The sequence below is a fragment of the Erpetoichthys calabaricus genome, chromosome 7, assembly GCF_900747795.2.
Source record: "Erpetoichthys calabaricus chromosome 7, fErpCal1.3, whole genome shotgun sequence".
Lineage (NCBI taxonomy): Eukaryota > Metazoa > Chordata > Cladistia > Polypteriformes > Polypteridae > Erpetoichthys > Erpetoichthys calabaricus.
The window spans coordinates 27,922,074-27,944,617 of NC_041400.2; the positions used below are offsets into that span (position 1 = coordinate 27,922,074).

Here is a 22,544-nt window from a genome sequence, read left to right on the forward strand (position 1 = left end):
TGTTAGCAGGTAAAATCGCCATTAGGAAAACCAAAATTATTCAAATCTCAAACAGACAATCATCCAAGATAAAAAGTGAACATTAGACTAACGTGCTGCAAAGTTACTCTTTTTGTTCTCCAAAATCTTCATCCTGCTTTATCTGTACAGCCAGCAGCTTGGTATATCACCAATTTCCATCCCAGGTGCCGTAGATTTTATGACTGGTTTTGAAGAAGTCATCGTTGTCAGGTGCAGTGGTGTACAGTCACATTGGGAGCTTTTCTGAAACCTTGGCATGTACACAATCTATTAAATTTGTGAATGCTTTTTATCAGCCCATGAATCGTCACTGCAAGACATTGGTACAAACACTCTGCTGAAAGCGTTTATTAGAAATCAACAATGGAAATTGCATGAATTTTATTCATAATTTGGTCCATGCACTAGAGATGTGCTTATGTGCAACAAAAAAATGATCAACTTAAAATAGCAGTTGACTTAAGGTGCTTTATTATTTATTGAAGGACACAAAAAAACAGAAATTAGCAGGGCAAGTCACTCAGGGAGATACCCTAACATCACTCAAGTTTGGTTATTGTTTACTAACTAAATTAAAATCATGTTAACAAAGGATAACACTGTAAAAAATACCATGTCTTCTATTTTAGTTTATGACAGAATCACACTTTCCTATAGTCAAATTGTACATTACATCAAAACAATTTAGAGATAAAAAACAGGATAATTAGCTTTAAATATGGACACAATTTATCATTAATAATCAAGAAGAAAAAAATAAAACTATTAATAATTATTATTTGTAAACAGCTCACCTTTGCTGAAAACACTGAACCGGAAACTCATTTAATAGATGGCTACAAATAATGAAACAGTGACAGAAGCACTGTATTAAATATTATTATAAATGTGGCTTAAACTAGGCTTAGTAATTAAAAGTAGAACTATAGTCTGTCCCAAATACTGCAGATCAAGCTGGCACTGTACGTCTGTCCTTGTTGTGGTATTTTACACTTGGCACCAGCACCCACGCCTCCAGGCAACATAGAACTCCATTTTCTAGTGCTGTCTGGAATTTCTCTTGTAATATACCAGTGCTAGAAAAAGGCTTGGCACAATTGGACTCTCATAAAACGCACATAACTTTCTCATATCCACTTAATCCAATTCGGAGTTGCATCAGGTTTGGAGGATATCCTCGCAGCACTGGCCACAAAGCAAGAAACAGCTCTGGGCAGGATGCCACTCCACTGCAGGGTCCACACAAGCAGACACCCACAAGTGCCCATTTGGGATCGCCAGTTAACCTGTTTAACGTAACAGGATCACCTTTGAAGAAAAAAGAAAAAATCAAAAATGATGAATTTATAATTTATTATTTGCATATGACTACAAAGACCCATTTTCCTATAGCTAAACTCTCTTAAACGTCCTTAATTTAATAGGTTTAAATGCTAATTGTTTTTTATAGAAACCTTTGTAATTGCTTTAGCACAGTTGAAACCTGTTATTCTGTTTACAAAGGCACATAAATTGTCTTTTCGTGGGTTGCAAGGTAAAGCATTCTCAAAGTTCAATTCTGATGTCCAAAATAACTAAAATGAAACAAGTCAGTCTGCCAGGAAACTGAAGATTTCATACAAAGGTGTCTATTACTGTCTTCAGAGAAGATGGCAAATTGGATCTAATTGGGATAGAAAAAACAGTGGAAGGACTAGATGCACAACAAGAGGATAAGGACTTTAGTTTGAGATATAAATGACTTACAGGTCTTCAGTTGGCTTCTTACTTAAATAATACAAACAAAATCAATGAAGACGAAATAATTCAGTACATGTTAACAAACCGATAAAACTGTGAAATGCAGAGGACAACAAATGGACAAGGTTAAGATTGTAAAAGTGTTTCAAAGAAAGTGAATTATATAGTGTGCATTACAGAAAGCATGAATTTTTAGTTTACATTTTAAAAACTACGCTTGAAGCAGATTCACTAACAAATAGTGACACTATAAAGTGGGTGTAAATAAGCTGTGCTGTATCAAGGGATGTCAGTTGTCAACTAAATGTCAGTTTTAACAGCACAGTCACTGACATTTTCTTTTTAATGCAGTACAAATGCTTGCCAGGGCATTTAAATTATTAACGAAAACTTAACTTTGTGCAAGTTAAACACTGTATAAAATCCAGCAAAGATATTTCTTACAAAATTAAAATCCTGTTACACAGCTAAGTACAAATTCAGTTTGCTAATGAACTAATGCTCATTTGCTTCCATCGTTAACAATAACTGCTGGTAAAATTACATGCCTCTGCTGTCTGAAAACATTTTACTCTTCATTTTCTTTCAAAGCCATCCTGTATGCATTTACTGATTTGTCTACAAATACAGAGGAATGCAAAACACCTAGAAGCTGTAGGCAAACTCTTATTTAAAACTGAAAAGTACAAGCAGAAGTAAAATCTAGAGTTTGTTTCACACAAGTGTACTGCCTGTCAGTGTTTTATATACTATCTTTTTGAAAGCTCCAAGGAGACTAACGATGAAACAGTATTCATATGAACAGGAATCCAGTGGAGTCTTTGACAAGGCTACATGCATTCAGCCCAGCATTTTAATAACATCTTTTGGAGGTAGGTGGCTCTGATTGTCTAAACTCCATGCCTGTGTGTCATATTCTCTTGTGCGCTGACACAATCTCTGCAAACACCTCGCTGCTCAGTGGAGAGTATGTTTCTTCAGATTCATCCAGAAAATAGAGAGGCTCTGTAACTTGAGATAAGTCAAAGCCCTCTTGCACCAGCTTGCTCTTCTGCTGCTTAAATGTTTCCGTTACATCCAAGGATTCCTAAAAGAAGATTTTAAAGCTTTAGTAAATTTAAACAAAGGACAAGTCAAAAAACAAAATACAAATAAAAAACACAGCAACAATGGCAAGGACATATTGAAGCAAGAGGCAGAAGACACATGAAATTATAGGTGACAAAGAAGGAAAGAAAACTGACAGATAAAAGAAGCAGACATGCTGCTGGCATTACCAACGAAACCGCACAGATGTGCCAAAGGGTAAATGTCAACAAACGCAATATACTGTATGTTCAACCAGTAATGGCGCACTGCATGATAACGTGCAGTGAATACACTTGATTTGAGTATTCCTAGTTTTCCTCCTTTTTCTCTGTACGTTTAGTATTTGTTTGCTCAGAAATTGATGCGCTTGCTGTTTCCTGAGCAGCTCTTCTTTTCTCCACCCTAGTGGCCCGCTTCTTCTCTTCTTTTGTGGCACCTTTTTGCATTAAAACTGATTAAGTCAGCGTTTATGTTGCAATTACTTAGTACATTTTCTTTAATTTTTCACTTAAGCTGGCACTTAAGTCTTCAATCTGCCTCAAGAATGATTTAACATATGAAGAGGTAGGGGAAGTGATGGTGAAGGTGGTAGGGATGAAAACGTGCCGTAAACATGCGGCACACAGAAGCCCTGCTGGCTGCTGCCGAAAGTTGATTCTACAATAAAATAAAATAAAAATGAAAAAGAGGAATAACCTTGGAGGTCAATCATCACCCTGAAAGCATATAGTAGACATCACATAGTATATGTGTACCAAATTTCAGGTCAATAGTTCAGACTGTTTGTGAGCAACAGGTGATTTAAAATCTTGGACAGACAAACGAACAGCCACGGTAGCGTATTATATATAAAGATGTGCTCAAAAGTTTGAAATCACCCAGACATTGCAACATTAGTAATGTCTTGGCTATATTTTTAAATCAACGTAATGGCACCGTAATAAATAAAGTATCAATTTTTAAAAAAATCTGAACATTTCTGTGTAATCATAAAACCTTTGAAAGAGAGTATATTTCACATATTCATTTTCTGGCGAACCTCCCTTTTCTAGTACAAGTTAACCAAGAAGCAGTCAAACGGTACAAGCATACTTAAATTAGATACTTTCATAACATACTGACAGCTCTGCCACTATAACATACATTCAGTCCACTTTTGTGCAGATCATCATTTGTAACAGCCATGCCAGAACATAATCATTGATGAAACAACTGGAGTGATAAAAGGAGGAACAAATGCAACCTGAAGCTACAGTTGCACCTGTGGAAACATATAAAACTCCACCAACAACAGCCCCCGTGGCCATACAAACAAATAGGATACATATCCTTACCTCAAGAAAACAGTACCAGGAATGTGTGATAAGATATATTTCTGTCAATTTACTTTTGACATAAATATGCCTCCGAAACACAGAAGACTTGTTTTCCAGAATCAAAACATTTGCCATTTCAAACTGGACATGTTCAGTAAGTTTTAAGATTTTGCTTTTATCTCTGGACCCCTGCCCCTTCAGCTCCATTTTGCAACACCAGAACAGGACAAGTATTTTTAAAATTTATACAAAAAATGCTTCACCCAAGAACACTATTTCATGTGAAAAATTAATATATACTATGATTGTGAAGAAATAAATTTGACTTGAAAAATACCAAATGCCCCATTTAAGCTAAGAAAAAAGTTTGAGTAAAACCTCTGAGAAAGTTTACGCAAACCGGTCTACTCTCTCAGTGTCTGAAATAACAATAAAGAATTTTAGAAGCTATATCAGAAATGTGAATACCATGCACAAGTCCTGACTTTTATTTCCTTACCTGTATTCTTATAAATCGAGGCCAAGAGTAGGAGGGGAGATGTTTCTTTAAATGACAATAAAGACTTCTGCAATCTAGGACTTGATTAGGCCTAAGGATGACAGCTGCCATCCCTGCCTTCCCTTCATGTCCTGAAAAGAAAAACAAAATGGATTAGGGTAAATTACTTCCTTTTCTTGTTAGATATAATAAGGAGCTCCTACACTGCCTTTTTGCTTAACCCAATACGATTCCACTGGATTTTCACACTAATAATAATTTAAGACCTCTGTATGCCAAGCCAAGTTCATATTTATAGAGATTCAGAAAATGAGCTCAATACATTTTAGTTTTCAGATATTTTTAGATACTGTATCTTCAACTGAGTTTCAGTACATTTTGATATCTAACAAATGCATTTAAATAAAGTTAAATTTGAGATGTCCTGAAATACATTTTAAGAAATTTCAAACACAGCAGAAATTCAATAAATATACTTTCTTTAATATCATTAAATGTGAGTCAATCTATCTTATTAAACCACAGTTAATTTATGCACGGCGGATGCACCGAGGCGCATGCGCACTGCAGCCTTGGCGCCCGCCCCAGAGTCCAGAGTCAAACGCAGCGGCATCCCAAAACGCGGCGGCGCCGCCCCAGAGTCAAGCGCAGCGGCTTCCCAGAGTCAGTAGGTGGCGTCCAAACAACATGGATAAAAACAATGAACGAAGGCGCCCACACAAAGAAACCGCTTTAGTTCAAATGGGGTTATTGAATTAAATGGAAACTTTACCATGCCTACGACCTGTGAACTAAACCTGAGGTAAAGCGTGCACGCCAGGTTGTACAGCCGCCCGGACGCGACCGGCCACACCACTGCATATACGACGACACAGCCATAAAAAAACAAAAACGAGACTGCATGAAGAAAAACAATAACAGAAGCGCTTTGAAATGAACTGTCCCAGGACGCACCCACCCTCCATGACATTTCATCACGCACCGGCTTCCCCCCTGGGAATGGCCCATACTGCTTTCGCGTGTGTTGACAAATATTGCATTGGATTGGAACAGTGCACCCTGAGCCAAATCACCACCGCAAATGTGTCCAAATGTATGTGTTACATCTAGATGACACAGTATATCAACCACAGAGCTAATAATGAGAAACGTAGCTGAAGTCATAAACAATCACCCATTAGCAAACTCTATAAAAATGCTACAAGAGGTTGAAAGAGAAGCCAATACAAAAGCAGAGGCGGATGGTGTGGCACCAACTACAATTGTCTTAGTGCTAATAAAGGACAAAGAACAGGATCCGAGACGATACAATGTTCCCATCGTTAATGAAGTGGCAATTGTGTTTCAAAGTGATGACGGTGAGCCTCCGTTTCACCGCGATATTGTCATGCATTTACGTCCTGATGGAAACAAGGCACCTACAACGCGCTTCTGAAACACCACAACCACATGAGTCACAGCTCCAAAAAGAAACCGCTTTAGTACAAATATGTTTATTTAATTGAATGACATTTCCCAGGATGCACCCACCCTCCATGAGGTGATTGCCATTCTTGGATTTGCGATTCTTTCGAGAATCGCGGGCTTGCTGGTATGAAGATAACAGAAATTCATTTTAAGATATGTGGGTCAGAATTGTTAAAACAACTTGTTGTGCTATTTGAGATATCTCATAATTATATCAAGATACCTTAAATATTAAAAAAAGAATAAATTTTACAAAAAGTTATTTTAAGAAATTTTGAACTGTATTTCTGATATCTCAAACTGCACAATTATTTTAAAGAAACATCAAAATATTACTGAGGTATATCAAACAAGCTTGGAAAGTTATTTCATGATATTTTGGAATGACTTCAGTTATCACATAGTGATATGGATATAATTGTAAAGAATAAGTTCAATATTTTCCATGTTGAAGTTATTTCTTCTGGTATATATAAGTACTTCTGGGCGCTGTCCAAGCAGCAGGCTTTATACAAAAGCTCTGTATTTCTCACTGTTTTTCTTGTTTTTTCTGAAATTATTTAAAGAAATTCTGTAAAAAAAAAAAGTTCCCCAGGGGGCAAATAAATACCTATCTGTCAATCTATATTAATTTGCCACATGAAATTGTGTTCTAAAGTAAAGTATGTTTTTATAAATGTAAAAATATACTTAAGCCTGTTCTTGCATTTTAAAATGGAAGGAATGGTCTAAATGTTAAAATAACAACCTTAAACCTACTAAATACATCTGTTTTGAAGCAGCAAAGGTCCTGATTTAAGAATATGTGCCTTCTGCGTTTTGGAGGCATGCTAGTGACAACAAAAGTAAACAGGAAATAATACATTTTATCATAGATTCTTTGTACTATTTTCTTGAGTTAAGGATACATTTCCTTTTAGCTTGTCTGCTTAAAGAGACTGTTGTGGGTGGAATTTTGACATTTCCCCCAGCATATGCCTAATGCTGGCACACATATTGAATTATATGGAAGCGTATTCCCACCACTCACAAAAAAATTGTAGTATTTCACGTTAATTTTTTTGAAAAGATATTATCTGGCGCTGCCAGTGTCATCGTACATATGTCCATTTTGGTATTCTAACGACAGATAGTGCAAGATAGGTCTAGCATGCACTTAGCATGCAGTTTGTTATGCATGGAAGAGTAAAGACTTGAGTGATAGTTTGCTTTTTTCAGCGATTATTGTCTAGGTGTCTATAGAAGAGAGACAGAAATTCATATCTGGGCATCACATTCAATAACTGCAGTAACAGCACTTGGAAAGAAGTTTTTCAAAGTGAAGCCGCACCACTGGGGTTGAAAGGCTGTCGCTGAGGAAGACCAGTAGTAATGTAATGGGCACACCTGATCTCCTTTTTAAATGACTGAATCTCATAAAATATGTTTTGGCTTTTGCTTTTCTTCCTTCCTAAAAGTATATTGATGTACTGTTTTGCAATATGTGTGCAATCTCAAGAATCATAAAACTCTGCTTGAAAAACTGACATATTGGACCTATTGGACTCCAGCACTATTCAATTCCATTTTAAAATGTAAGAACAAGCTAAGTATTTTTTTTTTAATTTCACGTGGCAAATGGTGCAGTGGTAGTGCTGCTGCCTCGCAGTTAGGAGACCCGGGTTCACTTCCCGGGTCCTCCCTGTGTGGAGTTTGCATGTTCTCCCCATGTCTGTGTGGGTTTCCTCCGGGCGCTCCGGTTTCCTCCCACAGTCCAAAGACATGCAGGTTAGGTGGATTGGCAATTCTAAATTGGCCCTGGTGTGTTTGTGTGTGTCCTGCGGTGGGTTGGCACCCTGCCTGGTATTTGTTCCTGCCTTGTGCCCTGTGTTGGCTGGGATTGGCTCCAGCAGACCCCAGTGACCCTGTGTTTGGATTCAGCGGGTTGGAAAATGGATGGATGAAATTAATATGCAGTATACAATGATTGTGAAGAAGTTTTACTTGAAAAATACAGAATGTATTCTTCAACATACCTTGAAAAGCAACAGACATATCCTGAAACAGACTAACTGTATTATCAGATATGTACTATATGATTAGGTTTAAGACATCTTGAAATTAATTTCAAGTTATCTTCAAATATATTTTGACATTCTTCTAACTGTTAATTTGGCTACCCACAGAGTTCTCCCAATATGGGCTGCAATTTTAGATAATATGTTTTATGGCTGCTGTAGTTTTAGGATTAGGATATGCCTTATGGCTATCGTTTCTCTATTTGCAACCTTAACTCTCTGTGGTGCCTTTGTCATGATTTAATATTCTCAGAGACCACATGTGTCCCATTTAAGCAGAATAAAGAGCAGTTTGTTGGAATATTTAGCCACTGCTGTAGCAATAATATTACATTTCTGAGCTTCATGACTGTTATCTTTGAGCCATTATTGTTTACTTTTAAGCATGAGTGAGTCGAGCCATCATTTAAAATCCATTTAAAGTCCATTTAAAATCTTTCACCTTTCACTCCTCCTACACCTTTGAGGGGGCCACAGTCTAAAACTGTTATCAATATATCTCCCAGTTGTGCCTGCTGTTAACTGAAAGACTGTTCCATCCAGCCTTATAGATTTAAAGTACCTGGTACAGAAACCCCATAAACATTGACTTCTTGCAGAAAGTCCAGGGATGCAAGAACATCTGTCACTTCAGTTGTTGCAACATTCTCCCCTTTCCACCTGTAAATACAACAGGAAGTTAGCACTTTACTTGAAATACTTGTCTAAAATTTCTTAGGCTAAGCAACATGCACTGTTACATAGTTGGCAAAGATTCTGAAGAAAGATGAAAAGCTTTGTTTAGGGCAACCACATGCTGGCAGCATAATCTCTTCACATTTCCAACCAAGGCCACCAGCAGATGCTGTGATTCAAGTGGCGCACCCAGTGAACCAGTTCATAGACTATTACACTTTCTGGCTTCCTAAATTTCTCACACAACAAATAGTTACCTTAAAAGTTTGGAAATGGTCACAGGTCCCAAAGAAACTGGAGCTGGATTCAGCTGATTAAAGAATAAGGCACACCAGAACAGATATTCTTGCTTTTTAAATCTGTCTGTCTTAGAATACATGTAAAATGTGGCACTATAATAGCTGTCATGCCCCCTCATTGAAAAGACAGAAAAGTATAAAATGCTACATATTAAAAATGGCTTTAATGGGCATTTTAAAAATAACAGTAGCAGAATGTGAGAAAGACCCTGCAAAGAATTGCCATCTGCTTGTAAGATGCTTAACAGATGCCCTGCAGGAGTTGACACAGCCCTTTGTGAGGGGGCTGGTGTTTGAATTCTTGTGCTACAGAATATGTGTCAATGAACTCCACATGTAAAAAAACAAAAGGTATAAAACATCAGAAAAACTAAGCTTTGAAACACTGGTTGAAGCTGCAAATTAGTATTCCCAAGTGTGTGATACTTTGCAGAAAATCCATTGTGGGTGGAGTTTTTAAGGTTTTGAGCATACGTTAAATATTCAGCTTTATGTAGACTCAGCTAGCCTAAACACTCTTTGACAGACCGCAGCAGAAAGTTGACATATCTTCTATTGTATCTTACATGAGTGCATGTGACAGGCAAAGCCCACGTTTTTCACCATGAGCTACTGAATTCATAAAACAGAAATATGAGAAAGCACTCCTATGGTTTTTGTGTACTAAGTATGACAATTGCACATAATGTTAGAGCCTGTGATTGGATAAGCACACTAGACTATAGAGATGGACAAAATAACAGAAACACCTAAAAAATGGGTAATTTAAGGACTAAGTAAATCGCAAATACAAATAGGTCAACTGCCAATTAGCAGAATCAGTCAGTACACAAGAGGTCTGACCAAAAGCTTTTTAATATGTGTGTTTTCAAAGCAAAAAGCTACAACTAATTGGTTCAAAGGAGCCAAATATTTGCCACCTGAATAGCAGGGGTGCTGATCATAAGCATTGAAAAATATATTTCATATATACAGGGTAATTGTCTCAAAAATCAGGACAGCACGTGCTAAACATGAACACACTGCACTGGTGAAGAGATAAACAGTGTCACAAATTAAAGCTCACCTTTCTAGGCAGATACTACACAGGATTGATGCTAAATGCCACAAATGTACAGCCTCAAAAAGTACCACAAACCTGTGACCTCGTCTTAACAAACACCGTATGGCCATGACCCTTCATGAGAAGTTATGAAATGCAGAGTGGAAAGTAGATTACTTCCTCGATTTCTCAAAGAACTGGAGCTTTTTTTTTTCTTGACAAATGGTGCAAAATACTACTGTACACAGTTCAGAACTTGTGCAGGACAGCATTTAAAGAAGGACTGAAACTACTGTGAAGGAAGTAAAAGTTGACTCTACTCCTTATTAAGTCCTTGATATTAATACATTGTTAGGTATTTTCCGCCTCTTTACTTGACAATATTTGTTCATATTCTGTATGCTGTCAATGTCTTCATTGATCCCATATGAATGAATAACCTATAGGGATTGAAGACAAATATAAATAATTTTGATCAATTAAATTTTCAGACACCTGCCTAAGATCCCACAGCAAAAGAAACAATGAAGATAAGCCTGAGCGAGGAGACATTGGTTTGCTGGTCAATGAAGCAAAGACTGCAGCGGGCATCACTGAGTCTCTTTTCCACAGAGTTGGTGTGTTTTTGTTTCATCATTGCAGTTTTGCTTTTAGCACCTAATATTTTCTCCACAAGACAGCTATAATTTCCCCCAGAAGACTTTTTGCTAATGTTTCACTTACAAAAGAAGGGAGAGGATAAATCCCTGGCTTTCTAGAGTAAAGTTTAACAGGCATGTACTGATGTGCAAGTTTACACATGCTTAAATCATAAAAGAAACAAACACTCAACAGTTTATAGCAGGGACCTAAGGGAGTGTAAAAAGTTCAGTCAATTTGATAAACAGAGGCTTGCCAAAGCATTACTCTCATAGCAAAGGGTCATATACAGAGGCACTAGTCCACAAAATCCAAACAGGCTTTTGTAAGTTCAGTCTACAGTAAAAGTGTGTAATGAACCATGCTCAGGCAAAGCAAAGCTACAGACTTGTTAAGTTTAGAAACTTCTTAACAGAGATGCTATTGAAGTACCTCCAGGGTGGTTATGCTCTTTTTTAAATTAATACCAAAACCATGTACAGTATAATATGTCCGATGCAGAATCATAAACTGCAATGTAAACATAACCACTGTTAAAATGTTCATCAGTAAATTTCTATATACTTGTTCACTAAGGAATAATCAAGACATCATCTGCACTTTTTATGGCCTTGCATACACACAACATATTCTCTCATTTTGCAACACTTATAAATTAACACATGAATTAAACTGGCATTTATATACAGTATACATTATACAAAGGTTTTTAGCTTATACTAGAAAAAGCATTTTACTTGGGTTCAAATTCTACTTATGGTGATTGTAAGCATAATCATTGACATACAGTATAAGACATTTATCTGCCCTGGAGTTTGCACATTTGTTTAGGATTTTTCTCTAGATACTTCAGTTTTGCTCCATATCCTAAAGATGTACATGTGAAGTTAATAAGCAATCCTAAACTGTGCCTGTGTTAGTGTAGATGTGAGCATGTGTGAGTACGTATATGATACACTAATGCCTCACCCAATGCTGTATCCTGTGTTATGTCTAATGCTGCCAAGACAGGCCTTGGGCACGGTAGCCCTAAATTTGATTAAGTCAGTTTGAGAATGTTATATTCAAACACACACTAAAGGAAAACGGGTAAAGTTAGAAGATGTTTTAATATACAATTCTAGTCAGAATACTCTAGCTTCAGCATAAAGGCAGAAAATTGAAACATATTTTAAGGAACTGTGTTATAAATACTGTAGGTAAAATGTTTCTAAATCATGCTTAAATTAAAGAAAAGAATCACCACTACAACCTGTTTACTGTTTATTGCAATATGTCATATTGCAGATCAACGTAATCATTCAGCCTTTGGCCCTTCCCTCTGAACATACTTTAGCAGTCGAGAACTCGGCAACTGACAAGACAAATCAGCTGTGTTTCTTCTTTCACTGTTGGATGAAAGATTCTTACTCTGGTGATCTGCTGTCTTCCTGGGATGTTTGTTTCAAGAAAGCAAGAAGGCATTAAAATCAAGCTAAGTCTTATCTTCTCCTCTAATATTGAAACAATTGTCCTTTTCTCTCTCTTTAAAAGTGTGTTTCATTGTAAGCCAATAGCTGTGGGTATGCAGAAATAACCATTTTCTAGGTAGTGTGTGTTCCTTGCAAAACACAAACCCAAAATTGTTTCTGTCTTATTTTTATTAGCTTGCTTACATGGTCTTGTTTTGAATGGTGACAATTCCTATATGATTTTTCTCACAAATCATTCCATACAGGACATTGTTAATGACTCTTTTTGTACGTCAGTTGCTGAAGACTTAATTGTATTGATGAACGTTCAATGGATCTAAGTGTCTGATTTATTTTAACTTGTGAGTACAAATGCAAAAAGATACAATGATTTGCTAAAAGGAATACTCTACCCAAAAATTTATTTTCTTTTTACTTTACTTACCCCATGTGGTTTGTAGTGGTCATGAAAAAAAATTAATCTTATGACTTCATGCAGAATGCAGAGAAAAGTTTGATATAATAGAAGAGAATACAGACCAAAGCTGTATAGCAAACGATGTGAAAAACATCCATGGAAAAACAAATCTCATGTTACTCGTGTCACTTAAGTCAGATATCAGTTATCCAGTCATACGCACAAAATGTGCGAAACATATGCTTTTCTGACAAAAAATATTTTTAAATATATACTCCTGGAAACATCAATGCACATGGGAGTCACTTTTTGAACTGAGGACCGGACTCTTTACCAACGAATAAGAAGGAGAGGTGGATCTTCAATTCAAAAAGTAATTTCCATGAGACTTTAGTTTCCACTTTATGATGTGCGCTTACTATTCTGGATATATATATATTTAACATTATTTTAGCAAAGAACATGTGTTTTGCACATTTTGCACATACAACTGGATAACTGACATATAAATAATGCAACACCAGTAATGTGAGATTTTTTGTTCCTTTATCCATGGACGTTTCTTTACATCATTTGCCGTTGTAAAGCACTGGTCACTATTGGCTTCATTTGTTTCATAAACTTTTTTTTTCTATTCATTCTGCATGAAAATATTAGATGAAAATGTTATCTCATCCATCAGTACAAACTACAAGGTAAGGAACATATATTAAAATATGTATCGTTTTTGGGTGGAGTATTCCTTTAACATCTGTCATTTTTATTTTTTTTTCTTTGTCTAACAACTGAAGATCACATTTTCCACAATAACCTTGAGGAAAAGCCAACTCCTCCCATTTCATGTCTTGCTTATATATTTTTTTTCCTCTGACTGGTCACATTATAAATGCTGGGTAGTAACTTCAGGCAAAACACACTGGATCTTCTGCCAAAGAGGCTAAGCTGCCAATTTTACAAAATTCTGATTCAAACCAAATGTACATGGATAGCCATTAGACCTCAACAGCTTTACGTGCTGTTTGTACACATAGCACATTATGACAAATGTTGTAAATGTACCAATTATCTTGTTCATCTCAGAAACCATAATGCTCCTTACTTTGGTACATTTGATTGAAAAAGAGAGGAATAAATGGGACCAACAATAATTGGAGTATTTACCAAGTCAGATAAATAAAGTGACAGAGTGGAGAAAATGCAAGTATAACGCAAAATTATTTGGTAAAGGGTAAGCTGTTTTTTCACCTGCTTGAAAAGTCTTCTTTTAAGGACATGCTGCCCACTTTAAATTTACAGTACACAGTACTCGGCCAATAGTAATATACAAAGAGAACTGTACCAGAGCTCTACACCAAATATAGAACAAAAGTACTGATGTTGTTTAAGAAAGTGGTTTTATTTTCTGACCACTGTCATATGCTCAAGCCTTAAAATGTACCAATATTTGTTAACCTACAGTTCACCTCATTACACCAAAACTGAAGCTGGAGTCAAAATGTTTAGAAAAAGTGTTTTATACAGAAACCCACAGAGTAGCATATTTGCATAAAACTGGAGGACTGTATGTTGAAAAAATTATCTGGCTGTGAAAGTCAAACTGTGGTGGCTGTGACTATACTATTTTGTGTACAGACCTCATATTGGGGTGACAAATTTGCTGCAAAGCCTCCCATAGCCAATTCAGAAAGTAAGCCTTGTTCATAGATTATGATTATAATTATTATCAAAAGAAAAAAACAATAGATCTCCTACTGCTCATGCTCTTTACAAAGGAAGCCTACTTATCATTCATATGATGACTTTATATCATATCCTAATTGAAGCAGCATTATTAATAATAAAGCATATTACTGAACTCTTAGGCTTGTTGTTTTATTAAACAATTACATGAAATGGAATATTAAGTTTGTCAAGTCACTTCAAAAGTATATTTTGAATATTAGTGACATCTACTGGGTGTCTTAGGTATACCTACAGAATTGTAGGTTTATTTTTTTAACTGTGTTCTCTGTGCTGAATGTAGCACTTTAAATTGAATTGACAAGTAGCCTGTTTTAATTCTGTACTAAACAATGATAATGTTCAATGGACTAATGTGCTTTGTATGCTATTCCAAAGAGAAAATGATTGAACGAATAACAAAGCTGGAGCCAGGAGTTATAGGAGCTCTGGAAGCCATCCACCTTGCAGATCCGCCCTCTTGGAATGACACTGGTATTATAGTGACTGTAAAAAAATATTTTTAAGTGAATTCTGGATCACACTGATGTCCTTTCAGGACAGCACTATGTCATAATGTCACCACCTCTAAACACTCTAGTTTTTCAAAAATGTGCATATTAAGTAAATCTATGAATCTGATATTGACCTTAGTTTAAATTAAACAACACAACGCATACATAAGGGAATGGCGCATGTACCATTCCAGGAGATTGGCAGATAATATAGAATCAGTTAAACCATTACAAAGTGACAAAGGACAATATACAGGCTTGGGCAGATTTGTGCCAGATAAAATGGCTTGCGCCACCACCATCTACTCAAAGCACCATGATGTTCCAACAATGTTGGATGGATTAAAAGCCAGAAGTCTGTATGACCATCAGCATCAAGTGACTCCGTGAGAACCCTAGACACAAGAGGACAATTTCATTAATGTTAGGTAGAATGCCCAGACGGGACTGGGCAGTCTTGTGGCCTGGAACCCCTGCAGATTTTATTTTTTTTCTCCAGCCGTTTAGAGTTTTTTTTTTGTTTTTTCTGTCCACCCTGGCCATCGGACCTTACTTCTTTTCTATGTTAACTAATGTTGTCTTATTTTAATTTCTTATTTTGTCTTTTATTTTTATTTTCTTCATTATGTAAAGCACTTTGAGCTACTTTTTGTATGAAAATGTGCTATATAAATAAATGTTGTTGTTGTTGTTGTCCTTGAGTGTTTAGAAAGGCGCCTACAAATAAATAAAATGTATTATTATTATTATTATAATGAGGTGTATTCATTATGAGGAGGATTTAGGAGTTACAGTGGACTTACCACTAGCAACTTCCTGATAGTGTTTAGAAGCCATTAATAAGGCTATAAGAATGTTGTTAAGTTATACAGAGTGATGAGTAGAGTACAAGCCAAAGGAAGTTATACTCAAGCTTTATAACGCACTGGTTAGACATCATCTAAAGAACTGAGATCAGTTTAGGTGTCCCAGCTACAGAAAGGACATAGCAACACTAGAAAAAGTCCACATTAGAGTGACTAGGCTGATTCCAGGGCTATAGGGGATGAATTATGAAGAAAGATTAAAAGAATTTACTCTTTTCAGTTTAAGCAAAAAGAAATTAAGATGAGACGTAACTGAAGTGTTTAACATTATGAAAGGAATTAGTACAGTGGATTGAGACTGTTACTTCAAAATGAGTTCAACAAGAACACATGGACAGAGTTGGAAAATTGTTATGGCTAAATTTCATTAGGAATTTTTTCTTCACACGGAGAACCATAGACACATGGAATATTGTAAGATACCAAGTTTTTTAGGAGAAGGTAGGACTTTAGGGACTTTCAAAACTAGACTTGATGTTATTTTGGAAGAATTCAGTGGATAGGATTGACAAGCTTTGTTGGGCTAAATGGCCTGTTCTTGTAAAATTTTTCTAATGTTCTAATACATGTAGTATCTTTGCACTGAACAGTAAGTGTGAAAATTAACTTGATTATTGCAAACACTGCTTTATTAGAAAAAGCTTACAGGGTGAAACGGTGTCACTGATAAAATCACACATACAGAGTGAAATGGTCTGCAAGAACAACACTAAACAGTGCCAATAAGACAAAAGAGGGAAGAACTTCATCTCAATGAACCAACACCAAAGAGAAAATCTTTAACCAGCTATTAGGGCTTTTTCTAGCCTTTTTGGAGTCTTAAAACTGTATATGTATTTTGGGACTGAAGTGCTGAAACACATGCCTTTCTGTGGGTTGGCAGAATGCGCAACCATAGTTGCTTATTCAGTCCAAGTAAACATGCTTGTTATTTTGTATAAAATATGTACAAGTACATACAGTAGTAATCTACTTTGTGGACTATTTCTGCATGATTTATTGACCTCCACGACATTTAAGATAAATTTTCTAATTCTAGCGTAGTAGTGCAAATTATAGTTAAGACTGTTTTCATTTATTTGATTTAACATTAAATTTAGTTTTTCCATTATATTCATAAGAGCTACACTCAGAGGAAACTAATGCCTACTCCTATTGTGTATATCTTCACCTTACCTAGTTATAGAAGACATGTTGGCACTGGGCAATGTTTCTATTCATTGAATGTACACTGGGTATGGCAATCAGTGTGGTGACAGGGACATTGTGCTATAAAACTTACTTCCACACTTCGGATAAGGCATAAAACCAAGGTCCTGATTCTGCACGGTAATAAAAAAGTCTTGGGCATCTTTAGAAAATAGTACGGTGTTCCCCACTGTCCTGGCAAAATTGTCCACCATGGCCTCAACCATTCAGGTCCCCTAATCACACGTCTATAACTGTCTTTGTCTCTCTCTCTTTCTCCTTCACGACCTAATAGGCAATGTGGGCTGAGAGTGACGTGCAAGAATGGCTGGCATCACATCATCTAGGTGAATGATGCACATTGCTGGTTGTTGAAGGGACTCCCCACTGTATCTGCAAAGTGCTTTCAGCAGCTGTAAAGTCACTATATAAATGTAATTATTATTGTTACAGTTCTGAGTCTTGCACTTGTATAATAGTGCATACTCTTTTTTTTACTCTACTTCTCAATTACTGTCAGTTAAATGTTACTGTTGGAGCAACTCAATTTCCCCTTAGGGACCAATAAATCATATTTCTATTTTTTTATTTTAATCTTCATTTCTTGTGCTAAAATTATAGTCTGATATTTACTTTGAAATTCACAATCTAATTATAATATTATAATGTTAACCAATATATTATATGCTTATTTGACTAGTAACAGCTTTACTTTAACAGGCCACTTAGGGGTGGATCCAATCCTTTTCACCCAATATAAATGCTTATTCTGGAATGTTATTAATTAGATCCTGCCAGGTTTTAAAAAAGTTTTGAACAGATCCTCTAAGTGGGATTTTTTTCCAGTTTCAAATAGTATATAACATGACTTATCCACTGACTTGAAAAAGGTGAGCTACGATTCTTTCAGTTGAGCAAGATAAGACTACGTGCTAATAGTGAAGTAAAGGCAATTGCAGTTTGTTTGTCCTTCTCCACTTTAAGCCCATCTGGGAGTACACCAAACACAGCTGTTAATGGATTAGGAGAGATTGTGACACCAAGGCTGTCTGACAGGTATATAAAGATTTTGGTCAAGAATGATGTTAATTTGGTGCAGGCCCAAAACATGTGGCCCAATGAGGCCGGAGCTCAACTGCAACATTTGCAGATTGGATCTTGCCCTGGAAATATTTTGGACAATTTTAAATTAGATAGATGTGCTTGATAAAAGATTTTAAGTTGAATAACTGTATGCTTTGCGCATATGGAGCTAAAGTGAATTCTGCACGTGTCTTCCTTCCAACTCCTTTTCTGAAATGTTGAGTAAGAGATCATTTTCCCAATGTAGTCTGGGATCTTTGAAATAAAGGGACTTTAAAATGTTTTTATATATTATAGAAATGCTGTCTGAGACCGTAAGACTGATCAATATTTCTTCCGGAATAGAAGTGAAAGGAAGGTGAGGAAAATTGGGCAGATTTCATTTATCAAATTTGGAAATAGTGGAAAAATTGTGTTGATGGGAAGCTAAATTTGGAGTGTATTTATACATTTGTACCTTTTATGTAGTTACATATAAGCAAATAAAAATCCCTGCTTTGTACTCATGGAACTGCATTTGGGAATTGTGTCCTTTACATTCTGAGAGCTCCCTTTCATGCAATAATCCAAGTTAAAGTATATTAATATGTATTGTAATATTTCAAAAAACTATCATTTATCATAAAAAGTAGGTATCACCCAAGCCTTTTTTCAAGTATCACCTGTGGGAGCTTTATATCTTTACCTGTTTTCTGAATACACTACTTAAACAGAAATTCACCATCGGTTTTGGACCTAAAAACTTTCCTCAAAACTGTAATGGTGTTATTTTCAACAAGTGTGGTGTACTGTGCATTCATAAAATATCCGGTTAAGAAGAGAAGGCTTGCCTAACAATGTCCCAAGCTGCAGGCTCTGCTTATAAAAGTATCACCAGTAAACCCATGTTAAAATGTTGATCTAATTCAATATATTCAAAGAAATTATGGAACAATTTAAGTAAACATAACATTTACTTATAGTTTATATTTTTTGAATAAAATTAATTTAATTTGCCACTTCTATTTCCTTGTGTACTGAGAGTCTGGTGAACTGAAAGGTTAATGACCAGAAAATTACAAACCGGAAAGTGTCGCCTGTGCGGTCCCGGAAGTAAACAAAGTCATCCTGGTCAATCAGCATGAAATCACCCGTGTTGAAAAAGACATCCCCTTCCTTGAAAACGTTCCGCAGCAGCTTCTTCTCAGACATCTCCTTATTTCCAGCATAGCCAAGGAATGGACTGACTACTGACACTGGTGTAATTAGAAGGCCAGTTTCACCTACAAGAAAATGAGAGGACTATGAATGTATGTCTATCATTACCCCAGTTGATTGCACTGAAAATAGAAGTAACTCTGACGGATGTATATGCACTTTTTTCTGACAGATGCCTTTAGTTAATGAGACTTACTTTGATCATTACATTAAACATTTTTTTTATTATATTATTTTTTATTAAGGATTTTTCCACTTCTTTAGACCATAGTGACAGTCTTCCTGGTAGGCTGAATATCCCTTGGTTTTCTGAATATGCTTCTGAATACATAAGTAAATATGAGGAAAACATATATACACAGTGCACACATAAACTATGACAAAACTCTGAAACTTGAATGAAGACTTTCATAAATTCTTCTGGTATTCTGAGTCCCCTTCTAGTAGAGTTTTTCCATGTGCTTTTGCTGCTGGATGTGGACATAGCATTTGAATCAGTTATATTTTGTGTAGTGATGGGTGTTACTTTAGAGTAAAGGCTATTGTGGGTGTTACATAAATATAATTATTTTAACAAATAACATTTCCTATCTCTTTCCAATTTAAAGATGTGATTTTCAAAGCTGTGGCTTTTCCAATTTCTTGCTGTTTAGCCTGTGTCTAGGGTGGAGAGTGTTTAAAATCTGAAACAATTTTTTCAGACATGGTTCAAAATACCTCCAATGTTATCTACCTCTTTATCTTTCTCTGTTTTTCAGTTAATGCTTTCACTGATACCTATGTGATGCTATTTCATTTTAGATCTAGAAACTCTCAGATTATAAAACCAATTGGTCAAAATCTGAAATGTTTCTTCTAAATCAACAATATAAGACTGAAAACACTCTGCTGGCTCAGATATCACGTGCTGATGTGTATTCTTTCATAAATGTGTTAATCTCTTAAAATTAGTGAAAGTTTTAATAAAGCTACATTATCATCTATTCTATTTGGGTTGCAGCAAAGAATAAAACACTCATTTTTATTTCACTAGTTTTAGTATTCCCCTTACTCTACTCCTCATTCATATTATTACAGCGTTAATTCCACAGTTGATGTGGATTGCGTCTTCTTTTTATTAGAAACAAAGTTCCACAACTTTCTATTATATCTCTGAGTATATGCTACAAATTTAAAGATATTCTTTGTTTTCTTTTTTTAACAGTTATTCCAAATAAAGTAAGAAAATAAACATCTTACATAATGCAGATGTAACGTTTTCCAGAACAAAAAACTGAATATAGATACAAGGGCCACAAGCAATCTCCAAATATTTCTTTAAAAATGGTCAACTGTATAATCATTCCCATGGTCCCAACAAGGCACAAGCACACTAGACAATGTTTTCTCTATGTTGTGTGCTTTTCAGAACTCATAAATATCCACACCATTCACGTTTTCTGTATCTAACTTAGCTCCACTTTAAATATGTCAAGAATTTCATTTCACTGGTGGTGCCTTGTCACCCCTTATATCTTTTCTTCACTTCTCTTTCTCCTTTTAAACGGTTTATTCCACATGTGTGCACTTTGAGGAAGTTTTCTTATAAACCTTTTTTTACCAGGTCTTTTTTTTTCTTCACATCACACTCTTCCGCTAGCAATTTAAACCTTCGGTTCTTGCCATCAAGATCAACCACACACCCTTTTTATATATTGTATACTTCAAGATTGTTCTAAGTTCTTGTTAAAAAAATGCATTTCTTTGTGACAACATCTACAGCCAAGACACTGCAAGCTTCCAGATGGAAATCTCCAGGGCAGGTGTGCTCCTGCCACTAAATGACCTCATTTTATAATATAATCCACATGGGACTGTCTGATGCAAAGAAAAGTAGCATTAAAACAGTAAATTACATGATGAGGCACAAATCAACTGTAGACTTTGTGGGGCATGGAGCAAACATTTTGTTCTATTTTGGACTGAGTTGTACTATTTTTTCAATGCCAACCCCAAACAGGAAAACAAGCTTTAGTCTGGTCCCTGCTTTGTTTCCAATGTAATTTTTTTCAAAGCTACTGTAATAAGCCATGCTATTTATTATCAGATTTGGTTCCCGCTCCATGGAAACTGTGTTTAGCTCATATAGTCATGCATATGTGTAGCATATACTTAAAAGATTAATTGGTCTGTGCATCACTTTATAAACAATTTCTTTACTTGTTTAGATTTGTTTTGTTTTCTTCTGTACTTTCCTTGACAGCTAGGAAATTGTGTGGTCTTTATGTGTGGAAAGAAATGCACTTTCATCCATCCTGCCCCAAGTACCACAAAACCCAAAAAATCAAAAAATATATTCATTTTCCAAACCCACATCTTCCATTTGAGTGACACGGGTAACTAAAAGCTTTCCCTCCAGGATAAGGTGCAGGGCAGAAAGCAAACCTGGATGAGGTGTCAATTTATAGCAATTCATGCTAATCCACAAACTCAATCTTTGTAATGAGGGCTTAAAATAATAATAATGGGGGGAAATTATTAGCTTACTAATCTAGAAGTCAAATATATAAAGGGCAAGAGGTGGATTGTCAACCATAGAACTGTCATTAGACCCTTGCGTATAACATTATTTCTAAGGAGGACCATTATTATTTGCATTTTTATTGATGCTCTGGTCTCTCCATACTTTCTGTCATCTCACTATAGCAATGTTTGGAATTGAAATGTGTCAGAGGTTCTTTTGCTCTTGTCATTGACTGCTAACGTACCTCTGCAAGCCTTCACACAGTAGCCATCTCTGTGCCTGATTGGCTCTTCTTTTTCAACGTCGTATTTCACAAAGTCAAATTGTAGGCTCCACTGAAACAGAAGAACTTGTTTTTAAACAGGAAGGTTTAAATAAAATGGTCATAGGCAATTAAACAAGTATTTTGTATGTAGGCCTACATTCCCTTCAAAAGTGCAGTAAGAAATGTGCAAATGCAACACTAAAGTGCTCTCTGCCTCTTATGCAATCTTTTCCCAGAATATGGAGTGTACTGGAAGTGTTTATCTAAATAATGTGAGTACTAATGCATAAGTAAAATGTGCAGACATAAGAATGGTTAGCTTGGTCAAGGTGTAGCTATAGTCACACTTAAGTTGTGTCTCATCTGCTTTAGAAGGTGGCTCACTTGCAGTGTTTTCTCACACCTGGCAGGCCCAAAAATGTATGAAAATGTGAAAATAAACAGTAGGCATATTTTGTGAGCATGGAAGGACCAATGGAACATGGTACTTGGCTG

General features: G+C 35.9%; 1 protein-coding gene across 1 annotated transcript in view; it reads right to left on the minus strand.

Moving 5' to 3' along the window:
• Nucleotides 1-1,472: 1,472 nt before the first annotated feature.
• LOC114654381 (long-chain fatty acid transport protein 6) overlaps nt 1,473-22,544 on the minus strand; it is a 47,325-nt gene continuing 26,253 nt past the window's right edge. Inside the window, exons 6-10 of the mRNA XM_028804886.2 lie at nt 22,029-22,119; nt 19,148-19,346; nt 8,752-8,849; nt 4,666-4,796; nt 1,473-2,848 (exon numbers count right to left, since the gene is read on the minus strand). Of these exons, the coding sequence (XP_028660719.2) occupies nt 2,672-2,848; nt 4,666-4,796; nt 8,752-8,849; nt 19,148-19,346; nt 22,029-22,119 (696 nt within the window). The 3' untranslated portion in view covers nt 1,473-2,671. The remainder of the gene's footprint in view (nt 2,849-4,665; nt 4,797-8,751; nt 8,850-19,147; nt 19,347-22,028; nt 22,120-22,544) is intronic.